Here is a 22,206-nt window from a genome sequence, read left to right as displayed (position 1 = left end):
ACTTGGTGATTCTTTGCTAGACTGTGGCTGGGCTGATATGTTGTGCCTTGTGCCCCCCTTCATTCAATACTTGCTTGTTATGTGTCTATTTAAAGTTAAATTCTGGGGATAATACTAAACTGTATAAGGTACATGTTTCACCTTTAATGAATTTATAGTCTAATGACGTAGAAGAGATAAAAACATAACAATGGATAAACCTCGAAAAACTCATAAGGGCAATACTTCACAAAATGGATTTAAATTCAATAAGCTGTTAGTAACTTTTCTTTACCTTCCCCCCTGCCCAAAGAAAAGAAAAGAAAAAATCAATCTTACAAATGTTAATATAGAGAACTACCACAGAGGTAACATAATATGGAGGGGGAAACATTTTGTTGGTGAAATTCTTTCTAGGCATTTTCTTAGTTTAGGAAATGTCTTCTTTAAAACATATGACGCTCATTTGCCCCTACACTCAGAACCCAGGAGGCAAGTGACAGAGAGGAATCCGACAAGACAGGGCATGAATTGTGTCATATTAATAATTCACTTCCACCTTGGGGAAGTATGTCGAAGTTAGAGTCCCATACTGTGAGTGCAAAATGATTTTCTTTAAACAAACAAATATATTTACACAAGATATTTAGTGAGGTGCACTGATTTTCCCTCTCTGGGAGTTTGTAATACCCTTATTATTCATTTAATTTTATCTGCATTTGATGTTAGCTCACATGCTAGGATCCAAAGGTAGGAGAGTGAATATGTGCAGAATTCCCAAGCATCCCATGGCATAGTGCTTTCAAACCTGGCTAACAAACTGCTTGATTTTTAGCAAAAACAAAATAACAACAACGAAAATCTATTCTTTCATCCTAAAAATAAAACTTGCTGGAAGAGTAACCAAGGAGAAGTGCATACCCGGCCTCTCAAGAGCTCATACGCCGTCACTCCCAGGGACCACCAGTCCACGGCAAAGGAATAGCCTGCTTCTCTCCTGGAGTTGAACATCTCAGGTGCTGAAAACACAGAAAAGTTAGGTCAGTTTTACTCCCTGAGACATTAACGAATCTCTGCTCCAGAAATATTCCTCCAAAGGCACATTACCAGGGTAAATAAAAGGAAGAAACACTGCTAGGGATGTTTATCACCCCTTGCTAGATTGCTCACAGCAGGCAAAAATGGCTAATTTTCTTGTCTCAGTGGCCTCATTCATCAGCCAACACACGGGCCTGCGCAGGCCTTGATGGGCAAATTCTTCTCTTATTTATATCACGTAACTATTAAAAACTGGATCCCGTAAGGTGTCAAAAGTTCAGCTGACCCTAAAGTCAAATGTGGGGGAAGTTGTTATTTGTTGTCTTGATTTGGAAGATTTATGCTAAAGGACTAAAATGTAGATTACTGCTGCAAACACTTAGAATTTGGTGCGAGGTACACTGGATTGGCTCTCCATCTCAGAGTCCCCTAGAAGACCCAAGAGCAGCATTTACAGCCCGCTCTTGGTGGTGAGAGAGAGAGAAGAGGAGAGAGTGGGCACTCTGAGAAAGGTGTCACAGCAGGTGGAGAAACTTACGCTTTGTAAGAGTTATTTGAAAGGACTCCAAGGGAAAGCAAAGCTACAGTCCATTTTGCCCCTGGAGGTGACCTCATAGTTATGTATTCTCCAAGCACTTTGATGCTTGGTGAACCTTCTTCATACTCTTCCAAAAATATACCTAACTCGTGAGGGGTAAGGCACAAAGCAAGGGCTGCACGCTCACCATTACAGTTCTAGTGTTTAATATTGAACCTGGCATTTAGAGTCACTCAGCAGAAATATGTTGAATAAATAAACAATGAGGAGTCAAGTAAACAAGCAGCGGTGACAATTATTAGCTCTGGAGCCACGCTGTCTGGGGGAAAATCCTGCCTTTACAGCTTATTCTGACCTTGAAAAAGTCAGCTGCTCGACTTGAGAATCTTCATCAGCAAGGTCAAAATAATAAGGCGATCTTTATAGAGGTGAGAAATTAAATGAGACAATGCATGCCAAAATCTCAGCTCCGTGCCTGGCACCTAGAAAGTGCTCCAAAAATTAGTCTCTGTTCTGGAGAAGCCAACACTCATAGGAAATTCTGTGTATAGCTTTTACTTGTCAAAAGCTATACACAGTTGACCCAAGCTTCTGACAGTAAGGTGTTGGCTCTGGAAAGGAAATTGCTGTGATGTGAGGCCTGCATGCAGGCTTACTACCTAGGATACTCAAGTCCCAAGTAAAATCCTGCTGACGACATCCAATCAGAGGTAGAATGTTGATAGCCCAAGGCCCAGGACTGACCCTGACCGCAAGAGCCTCATTCCCTAGTGATTTCATCTCTCGTGCATCACTGCGTCCTTTCTTTACATCATGGCTCCCCATGCAGTTTGGGAGATAATGGCCCTGACCCCATGGTACCCCCTAGACTAGATAGAAATGGGTTTTATTTCCACTTTCCCTTACCAGTACCCTGGGTGACAGGTGACAGGCAGCGGAGGATACCTAACATCTGGGTATTTTCAGTTTGAGAGTATTGTGAACAGTACAGTCATGAACACTTCTAAAAGTCCACACATCCACAGGGTATGTTCCTGGAGGGGAGCTGCTGGGAAAAGGACGTGCGTCTAAACATATTCTGGGTAATGGCCAACTATTAATCCAAGTGGTAGTACCGATTAACACTGTGACCATAGTGTAACGGAGTTTCTTTTGCTCAGCCTCCTTACCCACACTTGGTGTTACCTGACCTTTTGAATTCTCCCCACATTGCAAATGTGCATTGATCTTTTATTGTGGTTTAAATTGGCATTCTCTTGATTACTAATAAGCTTGACTCCATTTTAATTTATCTATTGGCTATTTTGATTTTTTCCATCATTTGGTTTTCAGGTTTTTCTTTTTAAAAACGATTGTATTTATTTACTTATATGAGTTAGAGAGAGATCATGAGCAGGGTGAGGATGGGTAGAGGGAGAGGGAGAAGAAGACCCCCAGCTGAGCAGGGAGCCTGAAGATACCGGGCTCGCCCCCAGGACCTTGGGACCACGACCTGAGCTGAAAGCAGATTAACTGACTGAGCCACCCAGATGCCCCCGGTTTTCAGTTTTTAAAACACCTAGATAGTAAATTTTGAAAAAAAGATCTTATTTATTCATTTTGATGGAGGGGAGAGCAGAGGGGGAGGGAGAGGGAAAAGCAGTTTCCATGCTGAGCACGAGCCTGAAGTGGGGCTCAATCTCAGACCCTGAGATCATGACCTGAGATGAAATTAAGAATCAAAAGCTCAGGGATCCCTGGGTGGCTCAGCGGTTTAGCACCTGCCTTCCGCCCAGGGCATGATCCTGGAGTCCCGGGATCGAGTCCTGGATCAGGCTCCCTGCATGGACCTGCTTCTCCCTCTGCCTGTGTCTCCCATGAATAAATAAATAAAATCTTAAAAAAAAAATCAGAAGCTCAAATGACTGAGCCCCCAGGTGCCCCTAGATAGTAGCTTCTTGGTCAAGAAATTTAAAAAGGGCCCCAAACCTAATCCACAAATGTAATGCAATAGAAATAATTAATGAAATTTACAAAAAAAAATCATAAATTTTAGCTACCAGAAAAAAATCTATGAATAATAAAAGTTTTCTGAAAAAGAATAAAGACATGGACTTGCATCCTATGTATAGGATTAAGTAATATTATATTATATAGTTATAATAATTAAATTATATTATAAAATTATAATAATTAAGAATTGAAAACCACAGAATGTATGTGCTAGTATATAAGGATATTTAGTTTATGATGAACATATTTTAAATCAACATGGAACAGGTCTTGTTTGGTATGTCATCTCAAAACATTTATTTAATGATATAACAAAAAATAAGGTCAGATCCTTATGTCATATCTTCATTCCAATTACGTATCTTATATGTAATTGGAATAAGAAGAAAATGAAACTATAACAGTAATAAAAATATTAGGTAACCATATCCAAAATCTGAGATAAGAAGGTCTTACTAAGAATAACATCAAATGTAGAAACTATAGGAGTGCCTAGGGGTGCAGTGGTTGAGCAACTGACTCTTGGTTACGGCTCAGGTCAGGATCTCAGGGTCATGGAATCGAGCACTGCATCGGGCTTTGTGCTCATTGTGGCATCTGCCGGAAACTGTCTCTCCTTCTCCTTCTCCTCCAGCGCCCCCTCCAATGCTCTCTCTTCCTGTCTCAAATTAATTAATTAATTAATGAAAAAAATTAAAAAATAATGAAGAGGGTAGAAACTATAAAAAAGACTAATAGTGTGACGTTAGAAAAATAGTTCTTTATATAAAAAATGCCATAAGAACAACAGCAAACTAAAAGGTAGGAAATCAGGACGCCCGGGTGGCTCAGTGGTGGAGCGTCTGCCTTTGGCTCAGGGCGTGATCCCAGAGTCCTGGGATTGAGTCCCATGTCGGGCTCCCTGCATGGAGCCTGCTCCTCCCTCTGCCTGTGTCTCTGCCTCTCTCTCTCTCTCTCTCTCTCTCTCTCTCTCTCTGTGTCTCTCATGAATAAATCAATAGAATCTTTAAAAAAAATAAGAGGTAGGAAATCATATTCTCATATTTATAACATATATGATACACTATCATATTCCAAATATATAAGGGTCTATAATTTTTTATATAATCAATAAGAAATATCAGGATAGGATAAAAATATTAACACCCTAATAGGAAATGAGCAAAGAACATGCACAATTTACCTAAAAAGTCAGGGAACTGCAGTATTAGTATCCTAATGAGGGACTGTTTTAAATGATCTTTTCAGGAAGATTAAAGATATTCATTGTGCAGCCCTGCTGAGAATGCAGAGAAGTAAATATTCTGACACTTCGAGAATGAATGAGCAGAAATCAATGCGGACATTCAGGAGGAGAACACATGAACACTTAAGTGTCCACCGACCAGGAATTCTTGGAATGGGAATTTATCTCAAAGATAAACAAGTCGCAGGACCTATTTCTGCTAACAGGAGTTTCATTACAGACTTATCTATATTTCAACGTGAGAAACAACCTAAGGTTCAATAATAAAGAACTGGTTAATTTGATGCAGTCCTCTAATTCTGTGGTGCATGGTCATCAAAAATGATAGTTACCTACACTGGCGTGGGAAAATTAGCAGAGTATCAGTTGCCAAGACCAAGGCTCTGGAGCCAGAGAGAAACGAGGTGCAATTCTGGCTGGATAAGCCTGTAGACTGGAGGCATAGAGGAGCCACAGGACAGCAGAGTGTTCAGGAGTCGGGGCTCTGTATCCCTCCCTTCACCTGGGGCAAAGCGCTTCATTCCCCAGTTGGTGTGTTTCAAGTGGGACTAACAATAGTAACAGCCTCATGGAAGTTTTAGTCTCAATGATGTAATGCACACACTCAGAACGATGCTTGGCACGTAGGAAGAGCTCAGTCAGTGTTAGCCATTGTCCCTTCATCATCCTCACCATCAACCTCACCATCATCCTCACCATCAGCACTATGGCTCGAGATTTAAAAAAAATTTTTTTTAATAAGATTGCATTTATTTTTGGGAGAGAGAGAGCATGACCAAGGGAGAGGGTCAGAGGGTGAGGGAGAAGTAGGCTCCCAGCTGAGCAGGAAGTCCCACATGGGGCTTGATCCCAATTAATTCCAAGATCATGACCTGAGCTGAAGGCAGATGCTTAACCGACTGAGCCACCCAGGCGCCCCTTGAGATGTTTTTAGACTTGGGTTTAACTTTGTGCTCTACCAATGTGATTATGATCTTGTCACGTTTTCCCTAGGCCTGATTCTTTTTTTTACTCTATGAAATCAGAATAATAGTAAAACCTCTTTCATAGGGTTGTTTTGAGAATTTAATGGTTTAATAAATGTCAAAAGCTTAGCAGAGTGTTTGGGCCGTAATAAATGCTCATTGTATGATGTCTATTGTTATTACATTATAAAGTGAAAATTTAGGTCATAAAAATTTAGTATGATCCAACTTTTTTTTTTTTTTAAGATTTTACTTATTTATTCATGAGAGACACAGAGGCAGAAACACAGGCAGGCAGAGGGAGAAGCAGGCTGCCTCCGAGAAGCCTGATGCAGGACTTGATCCCGGGACCCCAGGATCACACCCTGAGCCAAAGGCAGATGCTCAACCACTGAGCCACCCAGGTGTCCCAGTATGATCCAACTTAAAAACAAATGTATGTGTGTTTGTGTGTGCACAGAAAAAAAGGTCTGGAAGGAAACCATAAATATCTACAAGTGGAGGAATTAACTTAATTTCCTTTTGCTTATCAGCATTTTACACATTTTCCATAGTGAGTTTGCTTTGTTTTTAATTGGGAAGAGAAAACTGTTTTCATTGGTTAAGCTCTAAGTGATCTGGATTATATTCCCAGGGAGGCAGGAGTGAGGGGAGGGAGGAGGGAGCTGAAAGGAGATGGTTCAGAGGCTGCCGACTGCTCATCCCCACCTGTCCAGAGCCAAGAACCTGCTGTAGGACATGCTCAGCACCTCACCTTAGTAGATGTTGTATATTCCTGTCACCGTCAGTATTTCATCCTAGTTTTCCTTCTTTCTTCTTAAAATAATTTTTCTTTCCAGGGCACCCAGATGGCTCCCTCGGTTAAGCATCTGAGTCTTGTTTCTGGCTCAGGTCAGGACTCAGGGTCCTGAGATCAAGTCCTGTGTCTGGCTCTGTACCCAGTGGGGCATCTGCTTGGGACTCTTTCTCCCCCTCTGCCCCCACCCCCCAACTCACACATATGCATGCGCAGGTGCTCTCTCTCTCTCTCTCTCTCTCAAAATCTTTTTTAAAAAGAATATTTTTCTTTCTATAACTGCTAATTAGTATCCCACAGGAGCACTACAAAATGGGTGCTAGTGAATGTCTGTTACATAGATTTTGCCAAGTTATTTGGAACGTAATTTTTAAAAAGAAAAAAAACCAGACTTCTACCCATGACACCTCTTAGAAAGACTCTTACCGAAAAATCAAAGGCAAAGGCAACCTTTGGATACAGAGTTAAGGGATGACAGATACTCATACTGAAGCAAGAAACATTTCTAACAGGTTGGCTTTACCTAAATTGACAATTTTTTTAAGGACCACAAGTAATTTCTAAACAATTGCTCCCTTATCTCTCTTTCAGGAAAAAGCTGGACTTTCTGAAGTCAGACAGAATTTACTTTAAATTTAAGCTTTTTCAATTTTTAGCCATGTGATCGTGGGCAAATTACTTAGCTTCTTATTTCCTCATTGTAAAATGGTGCTAATTACAGTGTGCCTCATGGAGTTGCTGAGAAAAAACAAATGAGTAAGTGAGCGTTAAACATTTAACATGTTGTCTGGCCCATAGAAAGCTTTCAATAAATATTAGTAATTGTTAATTATAAGGGTGAAGGTGGAGAAACGTAGAGAACCTTGAACGCATTCCAATTTCCTAGCTCCGTGTTGCGAAAGGACTCGAAATGCCAAATTTGAGGAGAATTAAATTCTACGGATATTGTATTTAAAAATCACTGGGGAGAGAAAAGAAGGGTAGCCTCCCTTTACTCCTCTCACCATGGAAACCAGGCCTAGAAAACCCAGATGCACATTCTGATTTGGCTCGGAGAAAATAGCCCTTAATATGGAAACCCAGGAAACCTGCAGAATAAATTCATCAGACCAGCAGGCTCAGACATTCCCTTTTATCATCTGAGTACTGTGAGTTTGAGGCAGAAAATAGGCTGAATTAGATGTGTCCATTATTTTAGAAGTGACAAAGGAGATTTCTTCCCCCGCACTGGTAATAGGAAGCCAGGAAATTTGTAGTTGTTCAAATATCATCTAAAATAAGACTCATTTTTTTCCCATAGAGGATTTCTTCCTCTCAGAAAGTGGGGTGGCCCCACATGTAGGCGTTTTCTTTTCCTCTCTCTAGTTATATGAGGAAGAGAATGACATATTAAAAGAAGTGGCTTTGCTCTTACCCTTGATTTCAAGTTCGAGGATCTTGCTCATAAATTACTCTGACCATATCTAGTCAGAACCATTCATTGTGCCTCCCTAATTCCACTGGCTTAACCAGTGACATTATATGCTTCAAACATCTCAACTAATTAGGGTAGAGGCAGAAATAGGTTCTTTTCTTCCGTCATCTGCCAACAACTATTCAGTGTCTTGTTTCCCATTTGTGCTGGGTAGAGGACTCCCTTAATGATAGTTCATAGTCTCTTGCTTCATACATTTCAATCCTTTTTTGCCCATTAAAACGTCCACAGCAGATACTTTAAAATTCAGTTCTACAAATTTAAAGACTCCTATCTGATCCAGAGCTCTCCTATACCTCGCGGCTAGATTCACCACCCCGGTGTGGAGATAGCCAACCTGGTTGTCATATCCCTTCTCCCTTTTCCTAGAAAGTACCATCTGTTTTAGGACATGGAAGAGGGAGAGGGGAGGCAGAGGGATCCTAACAGAAACGCCCTGCCCCTGCCCCAGGGTGATCTCTCTTCAGTCGCTTCTAGGAGCTGATGTAGCTCCTCATCTGTGGCAGAGCTTCTCAACCCCGGCCGCAGGGCCGAATTACCTGAAAAGCTTTTAAAGCACCTTATGCTTGGGATAGCAGAGGGATCACCTCTGGGATGCTGTTATAGTTGAGCTCAATTGTTGGAATGGGTGGTGTTTCCCGGAAGCCACGCTGAGAGGAATGACCCTCCCTCCAGGTTACCCCAGGGGTCCCTAACAAGCTGGACCGTACCCTCTGGCTAACCCACACCAGTCACCCCAACACACACTCATACACTGCTGTCTCCTAATGGTACCATCCCCAGGAAGACTTCACTCCCAACTCATCAACCCCCCATGGACAACTCGGGCCCTGTGAGACCAGGACCAGTCGGCACGAGCCGTGCGGAACCAGACATTGACCGAGCATGGAAAGCCAGGTCGCTCCTCTCACAGTCACCCACAGACGTTCCAGATAATTCTCTTGAGATCTGACTCACCTGTCCTGGCTGGGGAGCGCGCAGGAGTCCCTCTTGCTGAATACCTTTGGGGAAAGTGCAGCCGTTCTCTCTTTACATTTCTGGGGCAGGTGGGAGGCAAGGCTGGTCCTGCCTCCAACAAAAGCCCTTAGAATTTGCAGTAACTTGTGAGTGTCGTTAATGCAAGTAAATGTGAGACCTCCTTGACAGTTGTGGCACCTAGCCCTTATCTTTTTTTTTTTTTTTCCTTTATCCTTTTAGTCACCCTCTGGGTGTCTTTTGAACCTTCAGGCACAATCCAGTTAGTTCCCCATCTTTAGCAGGGAGAACCACGGGGTTGTCCCGGTGCTAAGGCTAAGGGTAAGGGGGCATCTGGGAGGCGCTGCGGGAACTTTGCCGCCCGATGCGGGTGATGCGGAGTCACGGAAGTGATGGGGACGGTGATACTCGTGTCCCTTATCACCATCTGATGTATTACTGTGCCTTACTTCGATTCTATTCTGTAGGAAGACTATTTATTTATTTGAGAGCGAGCTTGCGAGGGGGAGGAGGTGCAGAGAGGGACGGAGAGGAGCGCGCAGGCTCCGCGCTGAAGGCGCCCGACGCGGGGCTCGATCTCCTGACCTGGGATCGGGACCTGAGCCTAGACCAAGGGCCGGACCCCCAAGGGACGGCGCCCCACCCCAGGGGCCCCGGGTTCCATTGCTTGGGGCGCCTGCCAGCGGAAGGTGCGCCCCCTGAGCTGCAGACCCTGGGCGTTCGCTCCCTCCCGGGGCGCCCCCCCACCCCGGCCCGGGGCGCGTGGCTCGGGGCGCCCGGCGGGGACAGGGCCGCGCGCACGGAGGGGCAGCCGTACCCATGTAAGGCCGGGTGCCCGCCACGGTGGTGAGCCGCGCCTCCCGGGGCAGCGTCGCCGCGATGTTGAAGTCCGCGATGTGCACGTGCCCTGCGAGACAAAAGCACCACAGCCACGCTCAGTCCGGCCCAGCGCTCCAGTGCCCGGGCCGCGAGGCCCCCCGCCGGCAGCTCCGCAGCCCCCAGCCCCGGGGCACACCTGCCCAGCGGAGCGCGGGAGCCGTTGCACCCCCGCGGCTCAAGCTCAGAAAGCGGTGCCCGCCTGGTTAAGGACGCGCTGCCCTGGGAAGTCGGCTTACGATTTGCTGTTGGCCGCGTCTCGGCTGGTTAGCACCTGCGGGCATCAGGAGGGAGCCGCCCAGAGCCAGTCTAGGCGTCAGATTGCCAAGCGTTTTTCCAAGTGTCTCATATGGGATTTTTTTTTTCCCCAGAGAGAAATACTGTTACTGTAACGCTGACACAAGTGTGGATACATGTATTTATTTCTTTGCCAAGCGAGAGTCCCTTTTCCTCCTGTTTCATCCAATTTCTCCCAAAATATCATTAGTATTTTTTTGTCTGCTAATTTAGGTTGTCCTCTATCTACCCCCAGCAAAATAATGTATTAGGGGAAGGCTGAGCCAAGTAAGTCAAGTTTTATTTATAAAGATGCTGTATAATGAGCCCTGGGTAGCGAGCCAAGAGATCTGAGCTCTGCCCTGAACTCTGCCCCTCATGTATCATAGACTGTCAGTCCCTTTTCTATGTTGAAACCAAGTTTCTTTTTGTAAAAAAAAAAAAAAAGAAGAAGAAGAAAGAAAAAGAAAGAAAGAAGAAAGAAAGAAAGAGAAAGAAAGAAAAGAAAGAAAAAGAAAAGAAAGAAGAAGAAAGAAAGAGAAAGAAAGAAAAAGAAAAGAAAGAAGAAAGAAAGAAAGAAAGAAAGGAAAGAAAAGAAAGAAAAGAAAAGAAAAGAAAAGAAAAAAGAAAAGAAAAGAAAAGAAAAGAAAAGAAAAGAAAAGAAAAGAAAAGAAAAGAAAAAAAGAAAAGAAAAGAAAAGAGGTGGACTAGATCATCTCTAGGGTGCCTCTCAGCTCTGACACTCCTGACTACAGAGCGTGGGTCTAAGGCCTCATTTCTGCAAGGAGCACAGCCTCCGGTGTTAGGGTCCTTGCATTTCCATCTAGAAGGAGGAAGAGGGCAGCAGCAGCAGCAGCAGCAGCTCAGGCTCACAGCCTATTACGCTGTTGGCACAAAATGCATACGCTTTCAGAAGACCTTGAAGCGCTGGCATTTCCATTTACATGCTCTGTGGTTTGGAGGAGACGCGGCTGTAATTGGAAGGGATGTCATCTGTTCCTTCCTCCGTGTCTCACAGTCCACACTCCCTCCACTGCCAAACCTCTCGATCTGCTCCCTGATAGCATCCAGCGTGCTGCTAAAGACAAACCTCACTGCCTTTATTGCTGGGGTTTTGTTTTGTGCAAAAAAGTGTTTGGGGTCACTGATGTGTTGATATTTTAATAAAGAGTCTAGCTGAAAGTGAAGGTGTTCTTGCCTACATAATACCGACATATGATTCTGAGAACTCTTCTATCATAGTATATAGGTTGCCTCGGCTTTTTGTTTCTTTGTCCCCCTGAGTCATGCTCAAATGGTTCACTGAATCAAATTAGGTCAGCCTGGAGACTTTGTAGTTAAGAAGAGCTTGTTCTCTGGAGTCAGCCGGCCTGGCTTCAAGTCCAAGTTCGACCACTAACTGGCTGTGCTACCTTAAAAGGTAACACCTTCTCTGTAAAGTTGGGATGGTAACAGGAATTTTCTCATGAGTTTATTGGGAAGATCAAATAAAATCATACTGTGGAAGAACTCAGCATCTGGAAGGAAGAAGGTGTCCAACTGTTGCTGTTTCTCATGACTAGAGACCCCAGTGCCATTTTGCCCGACATACATGCCTCAACTTCACCCTGCTGAGACTCTGGTAGCAGTGGCATGGTGGGAGAGCCAGGTGTCTATGTTAGAGACAACCAGAAACTCCACAGGTGATTCAGATGAGCAGCCAGTCATGAGACCCACGACTTTAGTCTGAGTGGACACCTTGAGCCCACTCAGTCCTGAGACTATCCTTGCTCTTGTAGAAATAAAAGGTAGAGGATGTTTTAGAGTCACCTGGTTCTGAAAGCGTGCTCCTCCCACTGGCAGCACCAGCATCACCTAGGAACTTGTTAGAAATGCAAATATCTGAGAACGACCCCCAGCCTGCTGAATTAGAAGCTGAGGGTGGGGGGAGTCCCATGTTTAAATAAGCCTCCCAGGTGATTCTGATTCTCAGTAAATTTTGAGACTACTCTTAAAATAAGACCTGGGTTGGTAGGAAATCCTGACCCAGTAACTACTCATTATATTATCTTTTGAATTTGGTTGAAAGAATATTGAATTTTATCGTTCAGTGGTATTTAGATGTGTTTGATTAATCGCCATTTTCAAACAGGTGAGTCTAGTGAAACAGTCCCTTTAATAGAAAAGTTGTTTGTGGTTAATCTCACAGGGCTCAGAGGTAGCAGAGTAGGGATTAGAATTGAGAATTTGGTCTAGGACCCCTTTATTGAGTTACGAATTTCCTCCAAACTTTTTGTGCTTTATCACAAGACCAAAGAGCCAGATAAACTGAAACAATCACTTCCCGGTTGGCTCAGGGTTAGTCTCCCTGCCAGGGCGCACAGGTTGGATGGGGAGAAATTGTTTGAGGGCCAGGATCTACTAGGGACCTTGAGTCCGGTGCTCTTGGCTGAACAAGCAGGACTCCGCAGAGCTGGTCGGCACTGGCCCAAGATGCTACTGTACCTGGTGATCCCTCTGCCATGTTCTGTGCTGTGAAAATGAACCTCAGCGCTGGCTCACCAGGGACCTGCTGGTTCAGCCACCTGCTGGTTGAGGGACACGGGAACTGCGTTGGGAATGAGGGACCATCAGCCCAGGCCCTTACATAGAGTTTCTCAACCTCTTAGACTTGGTAATTCTTTGCCATGGGGGCTGTCCTATGCACTGTAGTAAGTTCAGTAGCAGCCCTAGCCTCTACCCGCTAGAGGCCAAAGGCACTTCCCACTCCTGGCTGGAATCCTTACCATGAAAAATGTCTCTAGACACTGTCAGATGTGCCCTCTGGGGACACGAAGTAGAGCAAAGCCATCCCCACTTAGAACCACTGCCTTAGCGTGGTTTAGTTTTTCAGGTACAAGGCTCAGAAGTTCCTGATTTAGTGCTTGGAAAAGCATTTTTGCCTTTTCACCTCTGTACCTTGAGAAACAGAAGCACATTAAAAATCTGAATTGATAGCACCGAGCCATTTAATTCAACTATCATTATTGTCATTACTTATACCGTTTTCTCACTATGTCTACACAGTACTCCAGGACGCCCTAACCAGTCAGTGGGTGTTGCCCCCAGCTTTCAAACATTTCTACTACCCAAAAATGTTGAGAGTGTGTGTCATATCTTCCTGAGACTCTTATTAAAGAGTGTAGACAGGTGTAGACTGGCACGGTCCCTCCGGCACATCCTTAGGTACTAGCCGAGACTTAGTGTATTTGGTTAACGGGAATAGGGTCCTGCTATTCTCATATATTCTCTCTCTCTCTCTCTCTCTCTCTCTATATATATATATATATATATATATATATATATATATATATATATATCTGTTATCTATATACCTATAGGTATTTAGGGATACATTAATCTTTAAAAAAAAATTTATTTTGAGAGAGAGAGAAGAGAGTGTGGAGGGGAGGGGCAGAAGGAGAGAGAGTCTTAAGCAGACTCTGTGCTGCATGTTGAGCCTGATAGGGGCTCAATCCCCCGACCCTGAAATCATGACCTGAGCAGAAATCAAGAGCTGGACCCCCAACCAACTGTGCCATTCAGCACCCCTAGATAACTTTTTTCTTAAAGAAAAGATGCTTCCCACTTGATTTTCAGGCCCGTTTTGGGACTCTGCAAGGAAGAAGCTGTTCGGGTAGCATGCTTAGTTCTTCCTCCTACCCCTAGACCGAGTTTTGCCTTTCTCTGTTTCCTGGGACCAGGGATGATATTAAGGAAACTAAATTATAGATGATGCCATAATTGTCATTTCCTCAGATATGCCAGGCAGACATTATTGTTCCTCTGGATGCAGCATTTATTTCCTGAATAATTTAAGACACAAAAATTTAGACACTATGGAATTGATAGAATTGGATGGGGGTACTTAGTTGGTAGGATATGAAAATATCTATCAGGACGATTGATGAGCCATCCAAGAGCTAATGCCAGCTTGGGCTCTGAACTAGTGAATGAGACGTTTGGGGAGAACAGTAACAGGTATGGTCTAAATTAAAAACATTTTTTCAGTCAAGTTCTGAATGTTCATTGACACAGTGGAAAGATTCTCCACTCTACAAAGGGATTCAGTTCCTTTAAATATCAGTCTTTTCTGATGAATGCGAGGCAACATGAATCAGTAAGAATAAAACAAAGTTTCTTCCTGTAGCAGGATGGTGCTGAATTAAAATGTGAGCAGTGTGGTGTGATACACAGTTCACTTGGAGGAACAGGCGTAGGAGGCATGGCAAAGATAGGCAATTATCCTTCATGGTTGCTTAAAATCCCCGTGCAAAAGGCGCATGTGATGGCCCATCGGGGGTGAAACACTCTGAATGTGGACGGAGAGGACACATGAGGATTTCCAATAGGAGACATGGAAATCACACCAGAAGACATTCGAAAAGGCGTGCATTGATTTGGGGGTCAGTTGATTCTCACAGGAGCAGCTCTATAGAATGTGCTCAGGGCTGGAGGGTATCAGGAATGTATTCATTTAAGGGTGGTTCATCATGGTCCCTGCATAATGCCAGAAAGCCTTGGTTTCTCAGAATCTGAATAAACAGAGAGTAGATAACCTTAAAATATTTTCTTCAGAAGGGGGTTCCCAGGACAATGTTCAGAGAATACAGCTCTCTATCTTTTTTGGTTGTTTGCTTCTATCCCATTCATGTATCCATTCCTTTCCAAAACAATGCTTCTCTTATTTATTGCAGTGATTCTCAAGTAGAATGCAGGATGAAAAAATAATGCAAAAAAGACCTCTTAATTCATCATTGAAACCCAAAACCTTAAAGGGTTATTGTAAACAGTTCACCAGGTGACAGGTGTAGATTGACACGGTCCCGACTGGGATGGTGGCTCACACTCCCTAAGCAACAAAGCCTCAGCCCTTCCAAGACTAAAATGCCCCCAAAAGGGGGCTTAGCCCCCTGTGCATGGAGGGAAAAGCAGAACAGATTACTGAAGGCATAGGTGCCTAAGATTTAGTGCTACACAAAATTGCTTAGACACACTGACGTTTTGGCACATCCCTTCTGGAATCAAAATAATTCTTTAGAAAACACAGGTAAGGGCCCAGCTTTCACGGACCATCTGCTACAGACAGAGCCACATAGAACAAGATGCAGAAGCCTTAGCTTCCTTCTTGAAGGAAGAAAGCTACTGTACCTCATGGGATTATATGAATATTTAACTTTGAGTGTGGCAGACACTGCGATCAGCATTTTTTAAATAGTATGCTAGTTCATTCTTAGAGTGACTCTAAGAATTAATTACTCTTTTGGTTCCTCAAAAAACTGAGATTCAGAGAAAGTTTAAACAGTCTGTGGAAACTCCCAGACCTAGTGATGAGTGAGGGGGTGAACTGGGTTTTGAATTCAGATAATTAGACTCCGGGATCCATACTCTAACTACAATATTACACAATGATTCTTTCAAAAGAGTAGTTTCTAAGGGCAGGTAAACTTGAAGATTAATTGATTTCTGGACTATTCTCCTAATCTACAATCACCAAATTGACCAGAAAATGAGGAGGAGAAAGAAATCGAATGAGGGAGAATTGGATGACTTTATGGTAGAAATATGACGAAGCCAGGTTTGAGGCCCAAAATGAAAACACTGGTTTGAATGGGAAGTAAATCTTGAAAAGGTTGTGGTGAACAGGACCTACATGTCTCCATTCGGGGCCTCAACAGGTAGTAGTAGAGTGATATGCTGCACACAAAGGCAGCCAGAGAAGGGGGCAAGTGGGAACAGAACCCCAGATTGTGTTCTAGTGGACCAGTCATGTGCATTCATAAGGCTGGGCTGGGGAGACAGAGAACCTTTTTCTAAATTGTGCAGAGGTGGCCTCTGTGGATGAGGGGAGGCCCTCCCCACAACTGTGAAGCTCCACAGGGTTTATCTGTACCAGGCTGAGAGAGGTTCCTGCCTCTTATGTAAGGCAGGGACAGTCAGTGTTTTCATGAAAGTCACCTTCATGCCACATCTCACTATTGCTCACATTTTGGAGATTCCAAGAATCTGCTCCCAAAGGTCAGAAGCAGTAAAGGCAAGGAAGAAATGAAGCACTAGAAGAAAGTGGAAAAAATCTTTTAGACAGTCCATAAATAAATAATGACCCCAGGCTTCAAAATTAGAGGTCATACACAGAAGTGGTTTTTTGTTTTGTTTTGTTTTGTTTTGTTTTTAGCCCTCTGAGCACAGGTGGGGTCTTGCACATCAGGTTTAAAATGCACGTAGGTAAATAAGTAATGAGCAGTGGCTGGTACTTGGAGTTGCAGTCCCACTGCAAGTTCCTTTTGTAAAAGTCAAATGAATAAGGAGCCCTGCTCATTTAGGACTCCCTCATCCAACAGCTTCTGAAACACAGAAGAAAGACCTTTGTGCCTATGGTCCACCCCGGTATACCAGTATATCCAAACATACATTAAAATAAACACTTGGAAAAAAAATAATAAACACTTGGAAGAGATGACACACATTAATCATTGCTGGTGAAAGCTGGCTCTCAGGATATCCTTAATCAGTGTCTCCTGGGCTTCGGGCATTCACGGATCACCTTCATGGTTCCTGCCAAATCCTTGTATCACTTCCCCACTTGGGTGCCTCATATACCATTGTCCACTCTCTCTTTTTCTTTAAAATGACTGGTTTTTTAAAATCTAAAAATCCTTGAGCAGAAAACTCGCTCGCTCTTCTGCAAATGTGAAACCAATTTTTCCCTCATAAGAAGAAAAGCATAAACGTAGGTGCAATGAGAACAAAATAGTGGCGCTAATCATTCAGTAGCTACTCTTGCCTGCCAAATGCTCTGAGCTTGAGGCCTTTTCTGTCTTTATAAAAAAAGAGATGATTTTTAGAAAGATATTAAGGCAAATTAGCACCAAAGAAACCTGTGATGGTTTTCTGGGAAAAAAATCAGAAGTGTAAGAAAATTGTAAAGGGAGTGACTTTTTCATTATGTAAATGTTATCTAAGGGTTTTGGTGGGTACCATTCCCCTGATACAGTAATAATGTCCACCCACCCACCTTGTCCCTCCCACCCATCAAATCAAGTTTGAACATAGAACTCAACTGAATCAAGCAGGGCCTTTCCCGTGTGTAACACTCCTTTGCTGGGGATAATCCTTTTGTCCCACATCCTTTGTTTTATGTGCAAGTCACGTTGATTGTAAACAAATAATTTACTTACCATGTTCATCAAGCAAAATATTGTCAGGTTTCATATCCCTAGGGGAGTAAAAGGAAAAGAGAAAGTTGCTCATAATCAAACAAACAAGCAAACAGAACTAAAGTATAAAAGTGGAAGCACACAAGAGCTCCAAGTTGGCTTGAAACAATGAGCTGGCTCTTCGTCATTCACGCTCTCATCCAGTTTCCATGGTGAATCTCTGACGCGATTACAATTAAGATCCCCAATTTCTAGATCAGAAAATGGAGGCTTAAAGGGCCTCTGTTAGTAAAAGGAAGATCTGGGCTTTGAGATTGAGTCCCTGTCATCCAAAAGCTGACATTCTTTACTTCTGTAGCATCTGACATGTAAGCAGGTAACCTTAGCTTCTAGGGTCATAGGGGCAATTAAATTGCCATAGGTAGTAGTACTCAGTATCCTTTTCATCTTTGTCACTGGAATGAATGTCAAGACTCTAAAAAACAAGGAAAAAATGATCTAAGATAGGGTTATATTTTAAACTTGCAGAAATTAGAAGATGCTATAATGTCTCTCGTTACTTAATAAATATTATTGCTGGGGTAATTAAAGGAGTTGGACTCATCTTCCAGGCATTAGTGAGATCCTTAAATTCATAGGAGGAAACAGAACTCACCTTTTTCCAGTGAAGGGAGTAGTTTGATGGTAAATACTTAGAGGAGTGGCCCACGGTGTTTTCAAAGTCCTCATGACACAGTATTAGTGTAAGCCTCAATCAGAGAACAGCAGTGTAGTTTGTAAGGGCCCTTGCTCTTGCACTAGGGTTTTACTGCCTTTCCCTAATACACCATTATAGCCCTCCAACCTAAATTCACAAAAGCCATTAAAGATGAAATTCTGCAATAGGTTTTGAGGATGCATTTTCAGCCTAGTCAAGTGGCTTTTATGTCATTGAAATAAGACGACCTTGTCTTTGACAGACCAAGAATGTCAGGATCCTCTTTTCTTGACAATTTTAATGAATCATAAGCCCCTTAGTAACTACAAGCAGAACAAAGCATATGCCATACCAATGTGCAGGTGCATGTATGCATGAACTTTGAATATTTTCTTACTTCCTTTGTTAGGTTCCAAACATTAATTCTGGATTCAGAAGTCATCATCTGTATCTGTGACACATTTTTATCTGGTGCAGGGTACAACTGACTAAAAAGATGCATGTCATAGGGTTTCAAATTGCCTGTTTCTACGGCTAAACTCTCTTAGTATTGCAAACTCAACCCCAAACTCTTTTGAGATGGATTCTATTGTTTCAAGAATTATCAAGTCCAAACTCACTCATATGAAATAAAGTCCCTTTCATCATCTGGCTCCTGTGCTTCCTGCATCTCCTCACCTTCTGCTGATTCTTTGCCTCAATTAGAGCTCTTTTACCAAGGGACTCAGAAAAAGCAGATTCATCCCTCAACTCAAAGGTCTGAAACAACTTCCTGCAGGAAGCCTTCTCTGAATCTCCAGTTCTGAGTCCACGGCTCTCCCTATGTGCTTGGCATGGTATACTTCTTCCATCATAACATTTATCATGCTCATATTTCTTTTTCTCTAACTGGATCATAAACTCCTTGATGTCAGCAATGGTTTCTAGGTTAATGTCATATTCCATTACATAGGCTCACGGCGCTTGGCAGGCAGTAAATGAATGACTAAATAATACCAGGAGAATGTCCAGTGCATTCAAGAAGGCTAATCCTAATGGTACATACCAGAGTACTAAGGACGCACCCTCAAATACTGTGCAATTCAAAGCTTAAGGTAAACCGGGTATTAGTTTCTTGCTACCTCTTTCACACCCTCACCCAGTGAGCAGCATCAGCAAAAAAGAGGCCCCATGGAGTTCTGTGGGGAGGGAAGACACTTGGGTATGACAAGATTAGCATAATGATTTCACTGCCTGAATTCATGAAGGCTTGGTGAGTAAGATGACTTGCTGTGGGTTTGACACTTTCAGACGTTTCTATGAAATCCTTGAGCATCATTTTTAAGTGTCAAAGCCACATCTCATTGTATCTACTACCTTTCCCAGAAACTACCTTGAAGCTTAAAGAATAATACAGAGATCAGAGATGTAACAGTTAGCTCATATGATTATTCCTACTTATATTCATTTATTCATTGAATACTTATCTATTTTGAGAAGCCACTGTGCTAGAATATAGGAAATAAAAAGATAAATGAGATCTAGTTGGCTCTGGGATGGAGAGGGTAGGAAAGGTTCATAAGGAACAATGCCAAAAGCTTTACAGTGTAAAAGGGGCGTGTTTACTACAAAATTCAGAGAAAACATATATGTGGAAAATGTAAGATAAGTATTTTAAAAGTTGGACTTTAAGAAAAAGATAAAGTGTATAGACACAGATTCTGAGTACATAGCTTCCCTGAAATGTGATGAGGTAACTTCTAAGTCACTACAGGGTAAACTTCAGCATGCTAACATTATTTATTCACATACCAGAAGACAGTGATAATAAACCCGGTGTACTATATTAAAATTCTGATAGGACAAGTTGATGTTTTCTAGTTTTGAAATTTAGCACCACTTCCTCAGCTCGGTAGCTTGGTCAAATAACACTAAGTATGAGGGAACTTATTCTAAGCTGTTTCTTTCATTTAAGGCGACCTCTACTATGGTTTAACTTGGTGGTTATGTTGAAAATCACCTGGGGGAGGGAGCTGTAAACAACCTTGGTTCCCTGACCTCATTCAGTCCTGTGGCAATCGGACTCTCTGTGGCCAGGCCTATGTGTCTGTCAAACAAAACAAAACAAAACAAAACAAAAAACAGAAACTTCTAGGACTTTCTGATGTACAATCATGTTCAGAAATACCATCCAAGCATTGTCCACATCCAAAGATGTCAATCTGATTTTAAACTCTGAACCTCTTAAAAGCTTATCTATGAATGAAAAGGCATTGGAAAAGCACAACACTTAGCACTGTTGGCCAAGTTCTTTGGTTCAGATCTATATGGAGGACTCTAACAACTTCCTATCATCAGCGGGTCACTAATAAGTTCCTTCTCTCTTGTTATCCATAATTCGAGGCAATATAATGTCTGTGTGGTTGTTCCATCAAATCTCTTAGCCCGAATTAACCTCCAATCTTCTTTCCTTATATCTGATACCCGAAGAGTTTACTTGCTCCTATTTCCTAATCATTCCTTTGTTATTATAGCAGCCCACCCCTGACCAACCTGACCTTCTCTCCAGTCCACTTCCCAAGCTGGTACACGTATCACCCTGAGACCATCAATTGTTGACTCTATCACTTTGTGTTTATGCATCAAAACCCTCACTAATATCCTTAATTCCCTTCCACAGCCACTGTTAACATCCCTTCTACAAATCTTTAATTTTCTTACTGCCTTCAATTGTTTTCGTCTATTAAAACCACACTATTGGTTAAACCCAACTCCCCAATTCTTCTCACCTACAGCCAAGCTCCTGAACTTTGTTGGAAACAGACATAGTAATATTAACCTCTCATTTGAATTCGTGGCCGCATATCTCAAGCCAGCACCAGTGTGCCAAGCCCTAGTGAGATACCTTCTCCAAGAGGAGCACATCACACTCTCCATTGCCCTCAGGCCTCTTTCATGTTCACTCTCACTTTCTCTCAGTTGATGACTGAACCTCCTTAGTTCACAAAGACAAGAGAACTATCTACCACTGAGTCTACAAACCATTTCACAAAGACAAGAGAGCTACCTACTATTAAGTCTACCAACCTCCCTATTTCTATATCCATACTCATAGCCTTACCACCAGTTATAATAAACGAAAAGTCCCCGCACCTACCCCCAGACAACTCTTCTCTTGCAGCTCTGGATCTCATCTTCTTTCACCTTCTCACAGATTTCTCTCAGCTAGGTATTCCTCCATTCTCCTACACCTTTTTCTACCTCTCTTTAGGAAGTATGTTATGGTTGAGTCTCTTGGAAATACCTTCCTTGATGCATAACTACCTCCACTTATCATCCCATTTTCACTAATTTCCTTTGCAATAACAACTCTGGATTGAGTTGTTAATAGGTGAGAAATCAGAAACAGCATCTCCGTTCTCCTTTTCAGCCCATTCCAGCCATGCTCCCATCTCTGCTACTTCCTGAAATTGCCCCTATCGGATACATCGATGACCTCCAGTTTGCCAAATCCCCTGGCTGCACTTTTATTTACCATGCTTTACTTCTCTGTGGATTGATCATTCCTTCTCTTCTGACATACTTTATTCTTGTGTTTTGCAAAAAGCCCCTTTCTACTGGTTTTCCTTCTGCCACAGAGATTCCTCCCCAGTCTTGTCTGCTGGTATCTTCTTGGTTCAACCTCTAAATGCTGATTCCCCAGAGCTACTCTCACTTAAATTATTCAATTAGTCACATATACCGCTACTCTCACTTAAATTATTTCATTTAGTCCTGTGATTTAAAAAATTATATATATTTTAGAAATATAAATAAAAATATATACATATATGTATGTGTGTACACATCCACAGACACAGACACACACATATTTTGTCTCCATCCCTGACCCTGTAATTCTAGATTAATAATATGTCCAACTTCTTGCTTGATATTTCCATCCATATGTCTAAGAGCCATGACAAATATGTTCTAAAGAGAAGCCTTGGCATTTATCCACCTCCCATGCAGATACCCAAATCCTCTTCTTCCAGGATTCCTAGTACATGGCTTCATAATTCTCCCACTGTAAAAATTAAAATCTTGAGATTATTCTTTTTTATAAAAAGGATTTTATTTATTTCACACAGAAAGAGAGCAGAAGCAGGGAGAGTGGCAGAGGGAGAGGGAGACGTAGAGAGAGGGAGAAGCAGGGAGCCT

At 42.6% G+C, this 22,206-nt stretch overlaps 1 protein-coding gene across 2 annotated transcripts in view; it reads right to left on the bottom strand.

Moving 5' to 3' along the window:
- The window catches only part of STK32A (serine/threonine kinase 32A), a 129,913-nt gene that overhangs the window by 24,958 nt on the left and 82,749 nt on the right, over nt 1–22,206 (bottom strand). For both annotated transcript variants that reach the window (XM_041765138.1, XM_041765136.1), the window contains exons 6-8: nt 17,352–17,389; nt 9,821–9,910; nt 901–998 (exon numbers count right to left, since the gene is read on the bottom strand). In XM_041765138.1, coding sequence (XP_041621072.1) covers nt 901–998; nt 9,821–9,910; nt 17,352–17,389 — 226 coding nt within the window. The remainder of the gene's footprint in view (nt 1–900; nt 999–9,820; nt 9,911–17,351; nt 17,390–22,206) is intronic.

This window comes from Vulpes lagopus, chromosome 8 (genome assembly GCF_018345385.1).
Source record: "Vulpes lagopus strain Blue_001 chromosome 8, ASM1834538v1, whole genome shotgun sequence".
Lineage (NCBI taxonomy): Eukaryota > Metazoa > Chordata > Mammalia > Carnivora > Canidae > Vulpes > Vulpes lagopus.
The sequence above is the reverse complement of the archived record's forward strand: the minus strand, read 5'-3'. Positions and strand labels throughout refer to the sequence as shown.